Source organism: Zonotrichia albicollis, chromosome 1 (genome assembly GCF_047830755.1).
Source record: "Zonotrichia albicollis isolate bZonAlb1 chromosome 1, bZonAlb1.hap1, whole genome shotgun sequence".
NCBI lineage: Eukaryota > Metazoa > Chordata > Aves > Passeriformes > Passerellidae > Zonotrichia > Zonotrichia albicollis.
In genome coordinates this window covers 115290753-115305540 of record NC_133819.1, presented here as the reverse complement: position 1 = coordinate 115305540, position 14788 = coordinate 115290753, and the positions used below count along the sequence as shown (strand labels likewise).

General features: G+C 35.1%; 1 protein-coding gene across 2 annotated transcripts in view; it reads left to right on the top strand.

The window, feature by feature from the left end:
• The window catches only part of TCEA1 (transcription elongation factor A1), a 31730-nt gene that overhangs the window by 10079 nt on the left and 6863 nt on the right, over positions 1–14788 (top strand). For both annotated transcript variants that reach the window (XM_005479297.3, XM_026791295.2), the window contains exons 4-9: positions 7477–7564; positions 8592–8740; positions 10591–10647; positions 11510–11664; positions 13025–13171; positions 14095–14166. In XM_005479297.3, the coding sequence (XP_005479354.1) occupies positions 7477–7564; positions 8592–8740; positions 10591–10647; positions 11510–11664; positions 13025–13171; positions 14095–14166 (668 nt within the window). The remainder of the gene's footprint in view (positions 1–7476; positions 7565–8591; positions 8741–10590; positions 10648–11509; positions 11665–13024; positions 13172–14094; positions 14167–14788) is intronic.

The following is a 14788-nucleotide window of genomic DNA, read 5'->3' as shown; positions in this document are numbered from 1 at the left end:
ATTGCCTGCAGTTGAGCTGGAGTGCCTGTACTGAGCACTAACAAACTTCTAACAAACTGTTTTCTTCATCAAATATAACAAGTACTCTGAAGAACTGGTGCAAAATCTCATGTGAGAGTGTGGAGGCTTTGATGTTTGGTTATGAAGAGAAAAAGACATTAAAATGTTAAAATCTCATAGAACTTACAGGTAGTGAGGAACAGAGCTGCACTTTCTAAAACTAAAACCTTAATGATTTTAAACAGCTTACTAATTAGCAACCTAACACTTTTTGTTTAATTTCCCTTAAAGCAATTAATAAGCTTAAAACCTTTCTATTAGGGTTTTATTCAAGGGTATTTGGTAGTACTTAATATATCTGAAAACACTTAAATCTCAGAATATGTCCAGATATTTTTGTTCATACACTATGGTGCACTCTGTTTTGTTTCTTTGTATGTAAGCTTAAGTAAATTAAGATTTTTTAAGCTTAAAATTTTAAAATAGAAAATAATTTATTTAATGATTTAAATATTTACCATTCTGTCTGGAAAAATATGCCAAATACCAGGAGAGTGTAATTCCCCTACCATTTGAACTCAGCTTCATTTTTATCAGTTGTGAAGTGTTTTATCAGATACATTATTACTGTCTTGTAAATGATATAGAAAATACTCTGACTTTCTAGAAATGGACAACTTGTCAGAACCTTAAACTTTGATGCTCTAGTAAGAAAAAACAGTCTCTACAGCAAACTTTTTAAAGTTACCTTAAAGACTTTTAACCCACCTAATAATAATGTTAGTTTTAGTAGTTAAAATTGGATGATACTATACATGCTGATAAAACACCTTAAAATTAATAATGACCTTAATAATAAAAGTAAATGCGTATACAGGATCTTAGTGTAGGATCTGATCAGAGATAACTGGTAAACAGTGAAAGTAATACACTTTTTATTTTTAAAATTAAATCTGGAAGTCCAACTTTATTAAATCAGTATATAAAAGTAGTAAGGTATATAAGCGGAGAAATTGACTTGTATATTAGCATCAGTTACTCTAAAGACTTCTAAAAGTAGCTGCTGGATTGAGTGATTTAGCTCTCAATTATTAAAAGTTGTTAGTCTAAGTTTTAAAAACAAAACCCTATCAGTATTTGGTGAAAGTTTTTTTTTTTTCTTGAAAGTTTAAATTTTTAGAATTGCCACTTAGCTTAGACAGTATAGTAGAGGAGATAATCTCATTTCCAGCAGAATTCTCACTGGGAGTGGGCTCAGATGCTGCTCTCCTAGGGGAGGGGGAGATCTGCCTGATTATTGCTGTCCTTTGACCTAAGGATTTGCCATTTTTTTGTTGAGACACTAAAAATAATTGTCTCATTTTTTTGATGCTTGAGTTCCTTAAGTCAGTCAAAATTGTCTTAATACATTGTGACTTAAAGTTTACTGGTGTTCAAACATTGTGAAACTTGGGGTGTGTCACTCCTGCCTGGAGGGTTTCCATGCTGGAGTAGTCTGGGTAAGAATGTGATGCCTGAAGGTCACAGCAGGTCAGTCCGGGTGTAGGCTGTGTGCAAAGGAGAGCTCCTGACTTCCCTTCTGCCTCTTTGCTCCCTCCTGTGTTACAACTAGTGCTGGAGTGGCTCTCCAGAAGACCAGAGCTGGGAACTGACCAGTTGGAAACTAATTGTTTTGTTCATTTCTTCAGGCTTGAAATTTCAACTATGACTTTTTGGTCCAGCCTGTTTGCAGTTGCTGTTTCCTGCACAGGGATTGTAGCAGTAACAAACAGCTGGGGCAAGTGGACCTTCCCCTTTTGTAGCTTGCTGGATTCAGATTGTTTTAACACAGTTGGGAGACTCTAACTAAGGCATTTTGCATGAGGTGAAGTCAAACATGTGAGGAGCTGGAAAGCAAATAAGAAATATTTGGCATTTATCAGAACTGAGTATTTCTTGAGGCAGTGGGTATGTGACCTTCGTTCATATGGTAATTTTTGTTGCACAACAGATACTATTGTGTGTCGTTATTGTGCCAGCTCTAGTATAATTGTGGTAATGCACTTACTACATAAAATCAAGTGAATCCTGAAAATACAGCACTGCTTACATTCAAAACTTCGATAGTTAAATTTTCCTTGGTTGTAATGTCGATCTTATAATAAAGCATAGTAAGGCAAATGTTTTGCCTTTTTTGTCACTGCTCAGTAACTCATTAGAACATAAAGTTTCGTAACTGTGAAAGATAGGGTATAAGTATGGGTGGGAATCTTACAAAGTACTCTTATTCTGTTTTATCATTAGTTTTGACTTTCTTGGAAGAATGCGCAATACCGTATGTTGAGCTGCTTGAGAAATCAGTTTCGATTATGCTGTTTATAGTGCATGTAAAATGGTATGGAGCAGAGATGGCAGCAGAAGCGGACAGCTGTTAATCGTACCAAGCATTGTACTCAGAGCTCTGAAGTCTTTGTGAGTTATTTTTATAAATGACATTTTGAATTTAGGCAAGAATTGTTCACTGTTCAGGCTGCATGTAATGTTTCAGTTCATTGCTTTCAGAATTTAGTTTTTAGGAATGCATGGGATACATGAGTACAAATCAAAGTGAGTTGTGAATCACCAGATCTTTGTGGCTTGACTTGAGCCTTCCCAGATTTTTTTCTCCAAGCATTTTTTGGAGGGTTCAGAAGCTGTGCAGCAGAGAGCTTGTGACCATCTGAAGTGACTCACTGGGTGAGCCACAGTGCAAGGTCTCTTTCAGATACTTTCTGAAAGTTAAACTATACTGCAGAGATGGTGACAATTTGCATAAGGAGCTAAATTCAGCTCTTAGAATAAAATTGCTGTTCAGTTATAACATGGGATTTACCAATAATGATTGTTTTGCCAAGTAGCTGAATATACAGAGAGTATGCTGTGCAGATAATGAATCTATGCATACTCTTTTGGGTTGTCAGGAGTGTTTCTTATGTTAGAAAAGCAACAAAAATTCCTTAAGGGGTATAACCCTCACAATAAATAATTACTTGCTGAAGTGAAGAGTGTACAGTGAAAAAGAATGTCTAGACCTGTATGTAAAATTTCCTCCAGTAACCTTATGTACTGAACTGAAAATGCAGAAGCATGGCACAGTATTCTTAACATCAGGTGATAATCTGTTGCCAGTATTAGTTGAAAACTTAAAGGGAGGCCACAAACATTTTGAAATGCCTGTTTCAAAGAAGGGCATGCCTAAATAATTTTATTTTAAAAGATAAGTTTAAGTGTTTAAGTATTAATAACACCAATCAGGCATCACGGAAGTATTTTACTAAGATTACTTTGCTCACAAAATCCTTTGTTATTTCAAACCTGGATTTGATTCTCCTGGAGCCAGCAGATGCAGTCTAGGACTATTTTACAGGTATGTTAATGCTGTCATAAGTGTTGTTCAAGGACATCTCAAAGCCTACTGGCTTTGTTAAAAAAAAAAAAAGTTCCTGGCAAAGCAAGTTCTTAAATTAGAGTCTAATAGCATTTACAAATATTATTTACTTTTGATAAGAAGAGTACATATCTTTATAAGACATCAAGCAGAATCAAGTGCAAAACCAATTTCAATAGTTTCATTTTCATATTGAGTATGAGCTGTAGAAATTACCCCTTGTGAATTGTATATTTGGAACTGTTCATGTACTATTAGTAGGTCTGTAATTTGTTAAGCTAGTAAATGGAGAGATAACAACACACAGTGCATTATACTATATAGAAGAAAAACACACAGTGAATATGTCCATGTGTAATGGTCTTTTGACACTGATGATAAAAAAATCTTTAGCAAACAGTTCATAATTTCGTTGTTTATTTATGGACTTCTAGATATTCCTCCTTCCAGAGCTACTACTGAAAAGAGACTTTTACTGATCTTATCTTCATGCCTTACCACGTCTTGTAGAGGAATTGCTGACAAGTGTAGCTGCTTGTGCATCTCAAGACTATTTGGTCAGAATCTGGAAAATGGAGCCTAAATAATTATTGCATGTCAAGGTCATTGTTGAATTAATAATTATGTAATTTGGTACCTGTTCTCTTATCTCTTTCTTTTCACTTATTTAAACTGAATTCTCAGAAAAATTTCCAAGTTCTGGTAGTGATTCCTGAGTAGGCAACACACGATATCCCTCTAAATTAAATTTTCATGTGCTTCCAGGTAATAACTAGCCCCCTTTCATTAATGTTTCTGGGGAAATTTTTTACTTTAATATTTTTCTTAATCTGAAGTTAGATTTATAAATGAATAACATTTCATCTTTATATTTTCTGTTTTTTTTTCTTTTTACTAGCAAATGTCTAGTGTTGGCTCATAACATAGTTAGAAAAATCTAGGAGAAAGCTATTAATGGCTTCTAACATTCAGATTAATTATGTTATCTGGCTGTATCTTTAAAATTTCTGGTTTGATAACACAAACACTGTTATGTCTTATTTGACCCTGGAGAGATTTTTCACTGGAGAAGCTTCAGATATCTTTCAAATTAATTACAAGTCCCAGGTAGAAACTGCAGTGCCATTGTTAAATTTTGAATGTCTTATTCCAATGACTAATAGTCTATTCTTGTTACTACCATGTTCTTTGTATTTTAAAGAAGAAGTATTAATATAAATTAGCTTCTCTTATAAAAAACCAAAGCTTTGAGATTTTTTATGGGTGCCTGAAGATGCAGTAGCTAAAACTGTGAAGTTACATTTTTCAGTCCTAAAATTGGTGACAATTCCCACTTGTTTCTGAAGACAAATTTGGTACGTTTGAATAGCTGTATGGAGTTGCAAAAAGGAACTGCACAACTTGTAGTTCGTAGTGTATAAATATTTATAATGTTCTGTAGACTTCCTGAAGTGAATCGCATTGGAATTTTTAAAGACATTTCACAGAAGGGCCGTTTTTTTCCACCTTACTTTGTTAAAGTTTCTGTGGTTGTTCATAGTTCCCATTAGATGTCATCCTTCCTCTATATTAGAGTCTGGTCATTGAATGTAAAATAAGCTAATTAGTAGGGACTTTTAATTTGTCAAGGATAATTTTTCTATCCCCAGAGGATAGGTGAAATGCTGCCTAGCAGGCTGTTAATTGCACTCAGTTCTTTTGTCAATACAGTATTTCAGTAAAACAAGATATCCTCATTACTGTGTGAGTTTAAAGATGGAAAGCATCTCTTCTAGTGCTTTCCAATGTATGAGCCATAAAGTGACTTAAACACTTAGGATAATATTAACTTTATTTTCAGCTTTTTGAAACTAGATTAAACAAAAACTCTTAAGTGATTAAAGAAGCTCTAGTTTTGAAGACATACTTGCTAAAGATGTCCAGCTTCAGCTGCTCAAGTCTGACCTTGATTTGAGACATCCTTGCATAGACTGCAGCTTAGGAGGAGCCGTGCTTTATCTGTGCGCCTTGTGTGCATCCTGCCCTCCATAAGGGAAAGAAGCCATTGGGGTATTGGCAGGTGTTGGCAAGTGCCTGCCCTTGGTGAAATGGTGCTGGGCTCAATGGAAGTGTTTGATAAGAGAGATCTGGGTGCCAGCTATACAACTGTGCTGTGTGTGCATAATAAGCAGGAGATACACAAGTCAGACCTGAATTTGACAACTTGTGTGCCAGAAAAAAATGTGTGGGTAAATGGGCTGAAGCACAGCTCTTGCTTTGCAGGACTTGAGCTGTACTTCAAGATACCTGTTTGATCTACTGGTTTGTCTTAAAGCCTCTGACAAAAATGAGCATGTACTTAAAATGTTATAAAGTTAAATAAGATTGTATGCATATTTGGAACATCTTTAAAGATTGTATCATGTAATCAGTTGTTGCCATAGAGAGCGAGTATGCATGTTAAAAATGGGAGTTGTTTTCTTTCTCTTAGTGCACTTCAGTTGTCATAGCAGAGAACTCATGTGATCCATTCAGTTTATAGTCTTGTTTGCTTTCTTAGTGAAATTCTTTTTATAAACAGAAGTTGTTCAATTGGTCTCTTTATTAGGATTTTTTAAATAGCATTTTCAGCTTATTAAAGATGATCACCGAGTGCATCATCTGTGTTTAATTGTCTTTTTTTTCCTAAGTGAAATTTTTCACAGATGGAATACAACATTGCAAACAGTGGGTGAGCTCTTGAAGGCTGGAGAAATACTCTGGAGAAGTATCTGTGTGCATCTCCTTATAGATGCAGCTGGAGACAGGACAGTAGATTGGTGCCTGGTTTGATCCAGTACTACTGTCTCTGCTCTCCTTTTATGATGATTTTTTTTAACAAAGTGGTACTTCTTTGGATAAATTCCTGAACTCACAGGTTAAGGAAAGGATCAAAATTATGTTCAGTTTATTGTTCCTATAAAAATAAAGCCAGTACAGTTATTTTCTGCACTATAAAAGTCAAATTTAAAAGCTTGGTATTTGAAGAGACCCAGATTTGTGTTATGTACAACCAAGTTCCTCTGAGAAGCACAGGGATGGGGTTTCCTGTGGAAATAAGGACACTTTTAGATGCTTAAACAAGGATTTACAGGCTTAGTTCAGGACATCTTTGTTGGCAAGACTGAGCCCTAACAGATTTCCCTCCTTTTCTTGTCCTGTTTTTATTAAATTTTAAAGTTTGTAATATATGCTAATTCCAGTAATACAGTCTACGAATTTAGAAGTGTAATAGCAGCTTTATAAGGGCTGTGGAAAAGAAATTCACGAAATTTGTCAATCAGTGATGCCAATCTCACTAGGCTTTCTCTGTAGGCAGTAGAGAGCCACCCTTTCTAGAGAACAAATCAAAGCAGGCACTCAATTTAGCCATTCTGAAATCCTCTTTACAATGGAAGGGTGTATGCATTTTTGCTGCGCTAGAGTTAAATGTTGTGATTGCTCTTTTCTATAAAGACTTTTGTCCTTATTCTGTATAAAATTGTAGTGAAACGTAACCTGTATAGGAATGGCAGATTCAAATATATTTAAATACTGAGGCAAGTAATTTAAGAGCTATCACAGAAAATACTATCTGTGTGTCTGGAAAACTCCTTTGAGAATATGAAAGTGACTTTATATTTTGCCAACTATGGTCTCTTCCACAATATAATTAAAAAGAATGGCATGTATGTAGTAGGAACTTAATTATATAAGCATGGAAGACAAATTCCAGAGACTTGTTACAATACCTGGGAAGTTACTGTCTACCTAATGCAGGAGTGTTGGAAAAAATGAATCATAAATGTCTATGTTTCCATCATGTCTTCACTGCCAGTTTAAGCAGATGCTGGACTTGACTCAAAGCATCTGAAGTGTTGTCATGTTTTCCATTTCCTGCATTGGGAGGGTGTTGGGAAGTGGAAGGCTGTACTGCAAGAGAAGGTCAAAGCAGAGAGTGGGAGATGATAGCATTTCTAACTGATTCAGGAAAAATCATGATATTTTATCACTGCTTTAAATCAGTTACTATTTCTGGGTAGAAGAGAGTTTCTCATGTTTTGTATTTCCAGATGGACCTTCAACTGATAAAGATTCTGAAGAAAAGAAGAAGGAGCCTGCATCTTCCTCACAGAACAGTCCTGATGCCAGAGAAGAAAGGTGCTTAATTCTCAATGGCTGTGCAGATAGTCTCACTCAGTATAAATTAACATTAAACTATTTGGTCTGAATTGGTAATGTTAGAGACAGCTGCCATGTTCTTTTCTGAAAGATAGAGTTGTACAAGAAAGAGTGTGTTGTTGGGGAAGTAAACTGTGCTACTGTAGACATGAAAAAAACCCCAACAAACATAGGTCAAGATATGGCCAGACAAGTTTTGTTTATCCATCTGTTGCGTCTGTCAAATACTCTGCCCTCTCTCGGTACTAGCACCCAGCTTTGAGAATTGTAAAACAACTTTCTCTGCTTTGTGCTAATTGCATATGCTTCTTTTGTGTGTTAGCTTTTAAATTTAATAAACATTTTGTACTTTTTTTGGTAAACACAGAGTATGTTACCAGAAAAAGAAGCCTGCATTAATGTCACTGCAGGAGCTAAAAAACATTTACAAAAGAGTATTTGCAAGCCCATTTCTTCTATACATTTCTGCCTTCAGTGATCTCTTTTCAGCAGCCATTTTAAATTTGAAGTTTAACCTCTAACTGTATGTCCAGATGGAAGATGAAAACTTGGTTTACAGTTTGCAAAACTACATAAATTGTGGGGGGTTTTTTGTGACCATGGCACCCCTTCAGTACAGTAAGCAGATTGAGTGCAAGGCATGCAGAGTGAATGTTGGTGTGATGTATCGTCACTGTTTGTTAAAGTAAAGGTCTGTGGGAGGAAAAAAGGTTTCATGTTAATGTAAAGAACTGAGAATTAAAGCTTCTGTGCCATATAATGGAATGAAATACCTGCTGTGTCTCTATTGTGTGAAATACCCTAGTGAATAGTCTAAAGACACTTTAAAAATTGTACTGACTCTAGAGCTATAAATAACTTTTTAAAAAGGTGGCTTGTGTTCTTGTTTTGGAATACCATTAAATGGATGTAGCAAAAGACCCGTATTTTGCCCAGAAACAAAGTTATTTGAAGGGGGGAAAAAGGAAAAAACATTAATATTGGTTTTCATTTTGCCTTTTTTTAGCAGTTCAAGTAGCAATTCCAGCAGCAGGAAGGAGGAGGGTAGTGCTCCCTCAAATTCTTTCATCCCTTCTTTTCCCCGGGCTCCAAGCACTTCAGACTCTGTACGAGTGAAATGTAGAGAAATGCTCTCTGCAGCTCTCAGAACAGGAGGTGAGCTTTGTAGACTACATTTTCAAGTTTAACTATTTCCTTCCTTTCTATTTCTGTCTTTCCCACTCTACTTTTTCTCCTACCCTGTAGGGAAGAATAAACCCTGTCTGCATTCATTTGTGTGTGTAGACCCATAAACCAGTTCACCCAAGGTGCAAGTAATGAGTAACTTTCATGGCATGGGGATGCTTCAAAATGCATTTTTGTTGCTGCTAATTCATGACATTTTGTGGCTCAGTTCATCTGATACATTGCCAAAGGGGATCTTGTTTTCAGGAATGTTATTGCCTCCTTAATGCTTCATTTGAATCTTCTTGTAGAGGCTGCTATTTTTTTTGTCTCAGTCTTTTTGACAGAGAGGTGTGACTACATGTAAGACTGCCTTGCACCAGAGGTCCTGGGAACCTTCAGGTTTTAGTTTTTTAAAGCTCTCTTTCTATTTTGATTTATTCTTGACATTTCATTAAGATAGCTTGCAATAATAGAGTCTTGCATTGCTCTTAACCTCATGCCTTTGGGGGATCTGTAAATTCCTTGATTGTTCTGGGATTTTTTCTTTTTATCTCTCATATACACTCGGGTGTCTTTAAACTGACAAATTAATTTATTTGCTAGATAAGGAGCAAACTGAAAGCTGGACTTTTCAGAATTACCTGATTTTTTCTGGTGCATCCTTATCTTTGTCAAAATTATGACCCAGCTCCTGTTTCTCTGTTCTTAGCTTAGTGTAACTTGGCCCAGTGTAAGTAGACTTCTGAATCATCTGTGCTTACTTTCTTCACTCTTTTATTCTTTCTTTTGATTCATAGAAATTCAGGTATAGAGAATAAGCAAGGCTGACTAAAGACCATAGATTAGTTATCATCTGGATGTATAGTTCATGGACTTCTTTTGGGACTAGTCACATACAGCATCTTAGTATTCATAATTCTATGTAGTCTTCATTTTAAATAGTTTTCCAGAAATCTTTTTTGCTGTGTTGCTTTCTACAGTGCATGTAAACTGATGATCCATGAGGTTAAAAAATAAGGTTATTTTATTGTTTTATGACCTTTGGTATGAGGTCAAAGGTTAAATGATGTTAGGGTTACTCACTGAAATATAACCATGATGAAATGAGGCTAACATTATATGCAATTTGTTTTTAAGCTTTCTTGGAAAGGAAGATGTCTTTGTGGGGAAGCATTTTGGTCAGAAACAGTAAACAGTTATCTTGAGACATTTTAGTTCAAGTGTTTTACTGCCTTCAAGACTGCTGCGGTCTATTTCTTCTAAATTATGTCTTTTATGACGCATCTCTGCTTTGCATTTTAAAAAAATCTAATAATTGTTTGTTATTTAAAAATCTAAGATTGTTTGTTATTTAATTACCATGTTTCTAATGAAATCTTTCTCTTCCATGCTTGCAAAACATTTATTTGCTTATTCTTGTATTGTATGGACCAAAACAATTGATTAAACACAATATAAAATGTTTCCATTTTATAATAGTTTGTTCTATGCCCAGGCTGTGGAGATGGGAGAGATGCCAAGCCCATTGGAATATTTTAGATTTTTCTGTATAACAGTGGATTTGGTCCTATTTGTGCTTGCAACTAGGTACCAGAAGTTATTTGGTTTTTAAAAGTTTTTGACTCTTTTAAACTTCTTTTCTCCTTCTTTTGCTTACTTGTGTTCTTCCAAGTAATAAATTTTGAAAGGTTAAGTACATAATAAATTAAAATTACGTATACAACAAGAAGACTCACTGCAAGTGTTTTATAATTTGCTGAGTTTCAGTGTTCTGGAAATGTAGGGATCTCAAGGATATAGAGTCAGGTTGCTAATATTTTATCATTTGTTTTCCTCAGATGATTACATTGCTATTGGTGCTGATGAAGAAGAGCTGGGTTCTCAAATTGAAGAAGATATCCTTTGTTGTATATGTGTGCTCTAGAGTGGGAGTATTTTTGAAAAACACAGTAATTTTCAAATTAATTAACTTGATCTATATATTGAGTGTTTTTATATTTCATATAAAACAAAAGTGGTAACTGGGTTCAACACATCAGTACATAAATTTAGTGTTCAAAAAATCAGCCCAACCTAAATGATTTGCCTTAAAATATGTAGGAATGCATGTAGGTGAGTGTGTGTGGGTTCTTTTCAGCTCAATATGTTTTCCTTGTAGCAGCAATATTATATCTTACTGAAGCATTCTTACATAAAATGCTGGGCTCTTCTATGCTATTTTAAAATCTTTTCTTGTTAACAGTCTTAATCATTTTCTAGTGTCTTTGTTTAATTTTCTACAAGTTTATTTCTAAATGAATTCCCGGTTCTCAAAAGGTGATTCTGGTACCATTGTTTGAATCATTCCAGAACAGAGGTCTGGGCTTCTTTTTTTACCAAAAAAAGTTGTGTGAGTGAGCTGTCATTGTTTGAATATTTCATTCAGAAATTAATTAATTCTCAGGATGAAATCAAGAAACTGGACATAAAGTTATGGGGGACTTTTCACAATTACAGTTGAGGTCCTGCTACCCAAAAATTCATATTTCACTGGCCCTGTACTAAACTATGATTGGGCTTCTGAAGGTTGTGAATTCTGCTGTGTTGAACAGGAAAGTAGCTGTTGGTTGGGGTGGGAGGAGGACTTTATGGACAGTGGAGAAGTGCATTGGTTTAGAGCTTGACCCCCAGAATGAATCCTTTCTAATACTCTGTTTTACTTGTTAATGTTTTACTCTATTTGACTTATCCATGTTTTGTTCCTTAAATCCAAAGCACCTATTTTTCAAGAATTAAAAAATACTGATATGAAATACAAAAATAGGGTACGAAGTAGGATAGCGAATCTCAAGGATGCAAAGAACCCTAACCTAAGGAAAAATGTATTATGTGGAAACATTCCTCCTGACAAATTTGCTAAAATGACAGCAGAGGTAAGTAAAGCACAGGTCTTGAACTATTCCCCTCTTGGACTTACACCCTGGCCTGTATTTATTAAGCATAAAAGTAATTTGTGTAAGCTGGCGTACTTCTGAACGACTGTGGCTTGCAGAATCTGAATTACAGGGCTGTGTTGGGGGAGAGGGCATGAAAGTCTCTTTAAAAGTCAAAATAGATCTAAAAATTCAAATGAAAAATGAGATTTTATGGGAGAGAGAAATGAAAGCACATCTTGTTAAACATCTTTTTTCAGTTCTGTAGTTCTGCTTCTATGTGTTAGATTCTGCCCCCTCAAATGAAAATATAAAGGAGTGTCTTGGAGACTGAGAGAAATTAGTTGTGGTCAACTAATGAAAATTGTGACTAACTTTATTCCAAAAGAAAGTTGTGCTGGGCTTTTTTGATGGTTGATTTTTTTAACTATAGCTTTACATAAAGGTTAGGCTCAACAGAGGCTGGTGAAAGAATGTGTAAGAAAAGCAAGTTGTACCTTCAGTATGATTTTGATTTTCTTTGTTCTACATATTTAGAACAAACTTATATTTTGTCCTGTCCAGTGCAGATTCTTTGTTTGATTAATGTTTTGGATTGAAATGTCAAATGGCTAAAACCCACTTAGTGTTAAGATTACTTCTTAACAATAGTGAAAGAGCACTGATACAAGATTTTCATTCCACATCTACATGGGATGGTGAATAAAATTGTATTGAAGAAAAATGTAACAAATTGGTTTTGCTGTGCACACTTGATTACTAGACTGTGTGGAGATCTTCTGCACTAAAACTATTTTAAAGGAAAAAGAAAATGGGCAATTCTGAACTCTTTGCTTAGTGTTTAGAAACGAAGTTAATATGATTTTTGGTGACATATGGTAAATTATGGCTCTATTGTATTTATCAGTACAAATATAGAAGTCAAAAAAATGTAAATTTTTTCCTGTAATAAATGTTTCATAGGTCATTGAGATAATCATCCAAGGGTCTAACCTAGGGAGAGCATCTTTTTTGCCTCTTTGGAGAACTTCTAAGTCTTCTACCTTGCCTCACTTACATTTCTGAACTTCAGAAGTGTATTTGCATAGAAATGTTTCTAGATGCTTGATGTTGTAACTTGTACTTTTTTTTTCCTATCTGTGTTAAAAAAGAGAACATTTTTAACTTCTTGTAGCTTCTGTGCTGTGAAATAGCCCAGCTTCAGTCTTGTAAAATTAAAAATGTGTAGAATCACATTGCCCTTCAACAGAGTTGTTGTTCATGGATTCTAAATAAAAAAATTGTATTGGCTTGCACAGTGGTAACTTGTTTTAAAGCTAAAACTCTCTAGTAAACTCTGTCTGCTCTTTGTCCTTTGTAGGAAATGGCAAGTGATGAGCTGAAAGAAATGCGCAAAAATCTGACCAAAGAAGCTATCAGAGAGCACCAGATGGCTAAAACAGGAGGTACCCAAACTGATCTGTTTACATGTGGCAAGTGCAAAAAGAAGAACTGTACATACACCCAGGTGCGTGGTTATTCCGACTCTTGGTTTTCCTTTTTCAAACCTTAAGTCCTATATAAAGATTGTCAGAGAAAAAAAATGGAATTGCAAAATGAACTTCCAGCCAAATGTTGACAGCTTACAAAACGTGAAGGTAGCTGGATCTACTTAGTTGTGCTTATGTAAAGCAAGTTTGTTGTATTTATTTGCCAAAAACTTTATGTAGATCCAAGCTGAGTATCTGTATAGACTGAAACTTCAGTTTCTTTGCAATGCTGAATTGTTGATAATTCTTAATGCATCATATTCATGAAGGTTTTATGTGGAGGAGAGATACTGTTTTTAATGTGTTGTGTGTAAGCTTATTTTTACAGAGGGACTAAGTAGCAGAAAATTATATGTATGTGTATGCACATGTATATTTATATATATATTTAATGTACCATTTGACTAACACGAGACCCTGATTTGCATTCATTTCTACAACCACAGAAAGGGTGCTTTAATTGGCTTAACTGTGCTTCAGGGAATGTCATTTTCATCATAGGATCAGCTGCATTTGTATTTTGTACTGTTCATCAGATGCTTTAAATAGCAAGTTGGTTTTCAGTCATAAGACTTTTAAGCCTTTGCATTGGTAAATGTATGTGAAGTGTACTGGCCACTGTACTTTTAGTGCAGAATCTTCTCCTAGAAATACATGCACAGTTTCAGTGCAGAAATTGGTATTTTAGTGCTACTGAATCTCTCAAAATCCAAGTTTATCATGGCTTTATAGCAAGGCAAAAAGCCCAGTTGCAGTTGATACATAAAGTTAACTTGTATTTTTATACCAATTTGTTTCCTTAATGTTAAACTTTGATTTAAACAGTTACATTGAACACACACTAACAAAAATTGAAGATACTAATTTTCCTTTTCCGCTCTGGCTCTTGCCTTTGCCAAAGGTTCAAACCCGCAGTGCTGATGAACCCATGACAACGTTTGTTGTCTGTAATGAATGTGGAAACAGATGGAAGGTAAGACTGTTAGACTGCTCTGCATATTTGATAGCAGGCAGCCAGCCTCTGTGCTTAATTTGGGTTTACAGTAAATGTGACAAACCACTTTCTGTTGACTTTTGGTTACTTCTTAACCCATTAATGATATTACATCTTGAAATTGCAAAATAGCTTTAAATTAGAAATGTATTTTTGACTAAAGATATGAGATCTCTCTAGAAGGTTGGTGGCAAAGGGGGAGAGAAGACAGGACTTAGTCCTTGCAACATTTAGTTACAATACTGCTTTGCCATGGGAAGTGGTGACAAGCTAGTCACCATTTTCTCTTTCTTCACCCAAAGTTCTTTTAACTGGTTTTAAACTGTGCTTTGGTGAGTGTAACAGGCCTTTTTTAGACCTTTTGTTGTTATTGTTTTTTCTGGTTTTTTGCTATTCTGAAAAGAAGAAGCAATAGAAAAGAGAGATGGCTGCTGCTGTATTCCTGTACCAGGATAAGTGTAAGGCAGTGATAACTTAATGGAATCTTTTTTTTTAAGTTTGGGAAACAGGACTTTATAAAGCTTCTGAGAAACAATGGTAGTTCAATAAAACAGAGAAAGACTGAAATGAAGGCTTGTAAAATTTACAGTTTAAGGTGTGA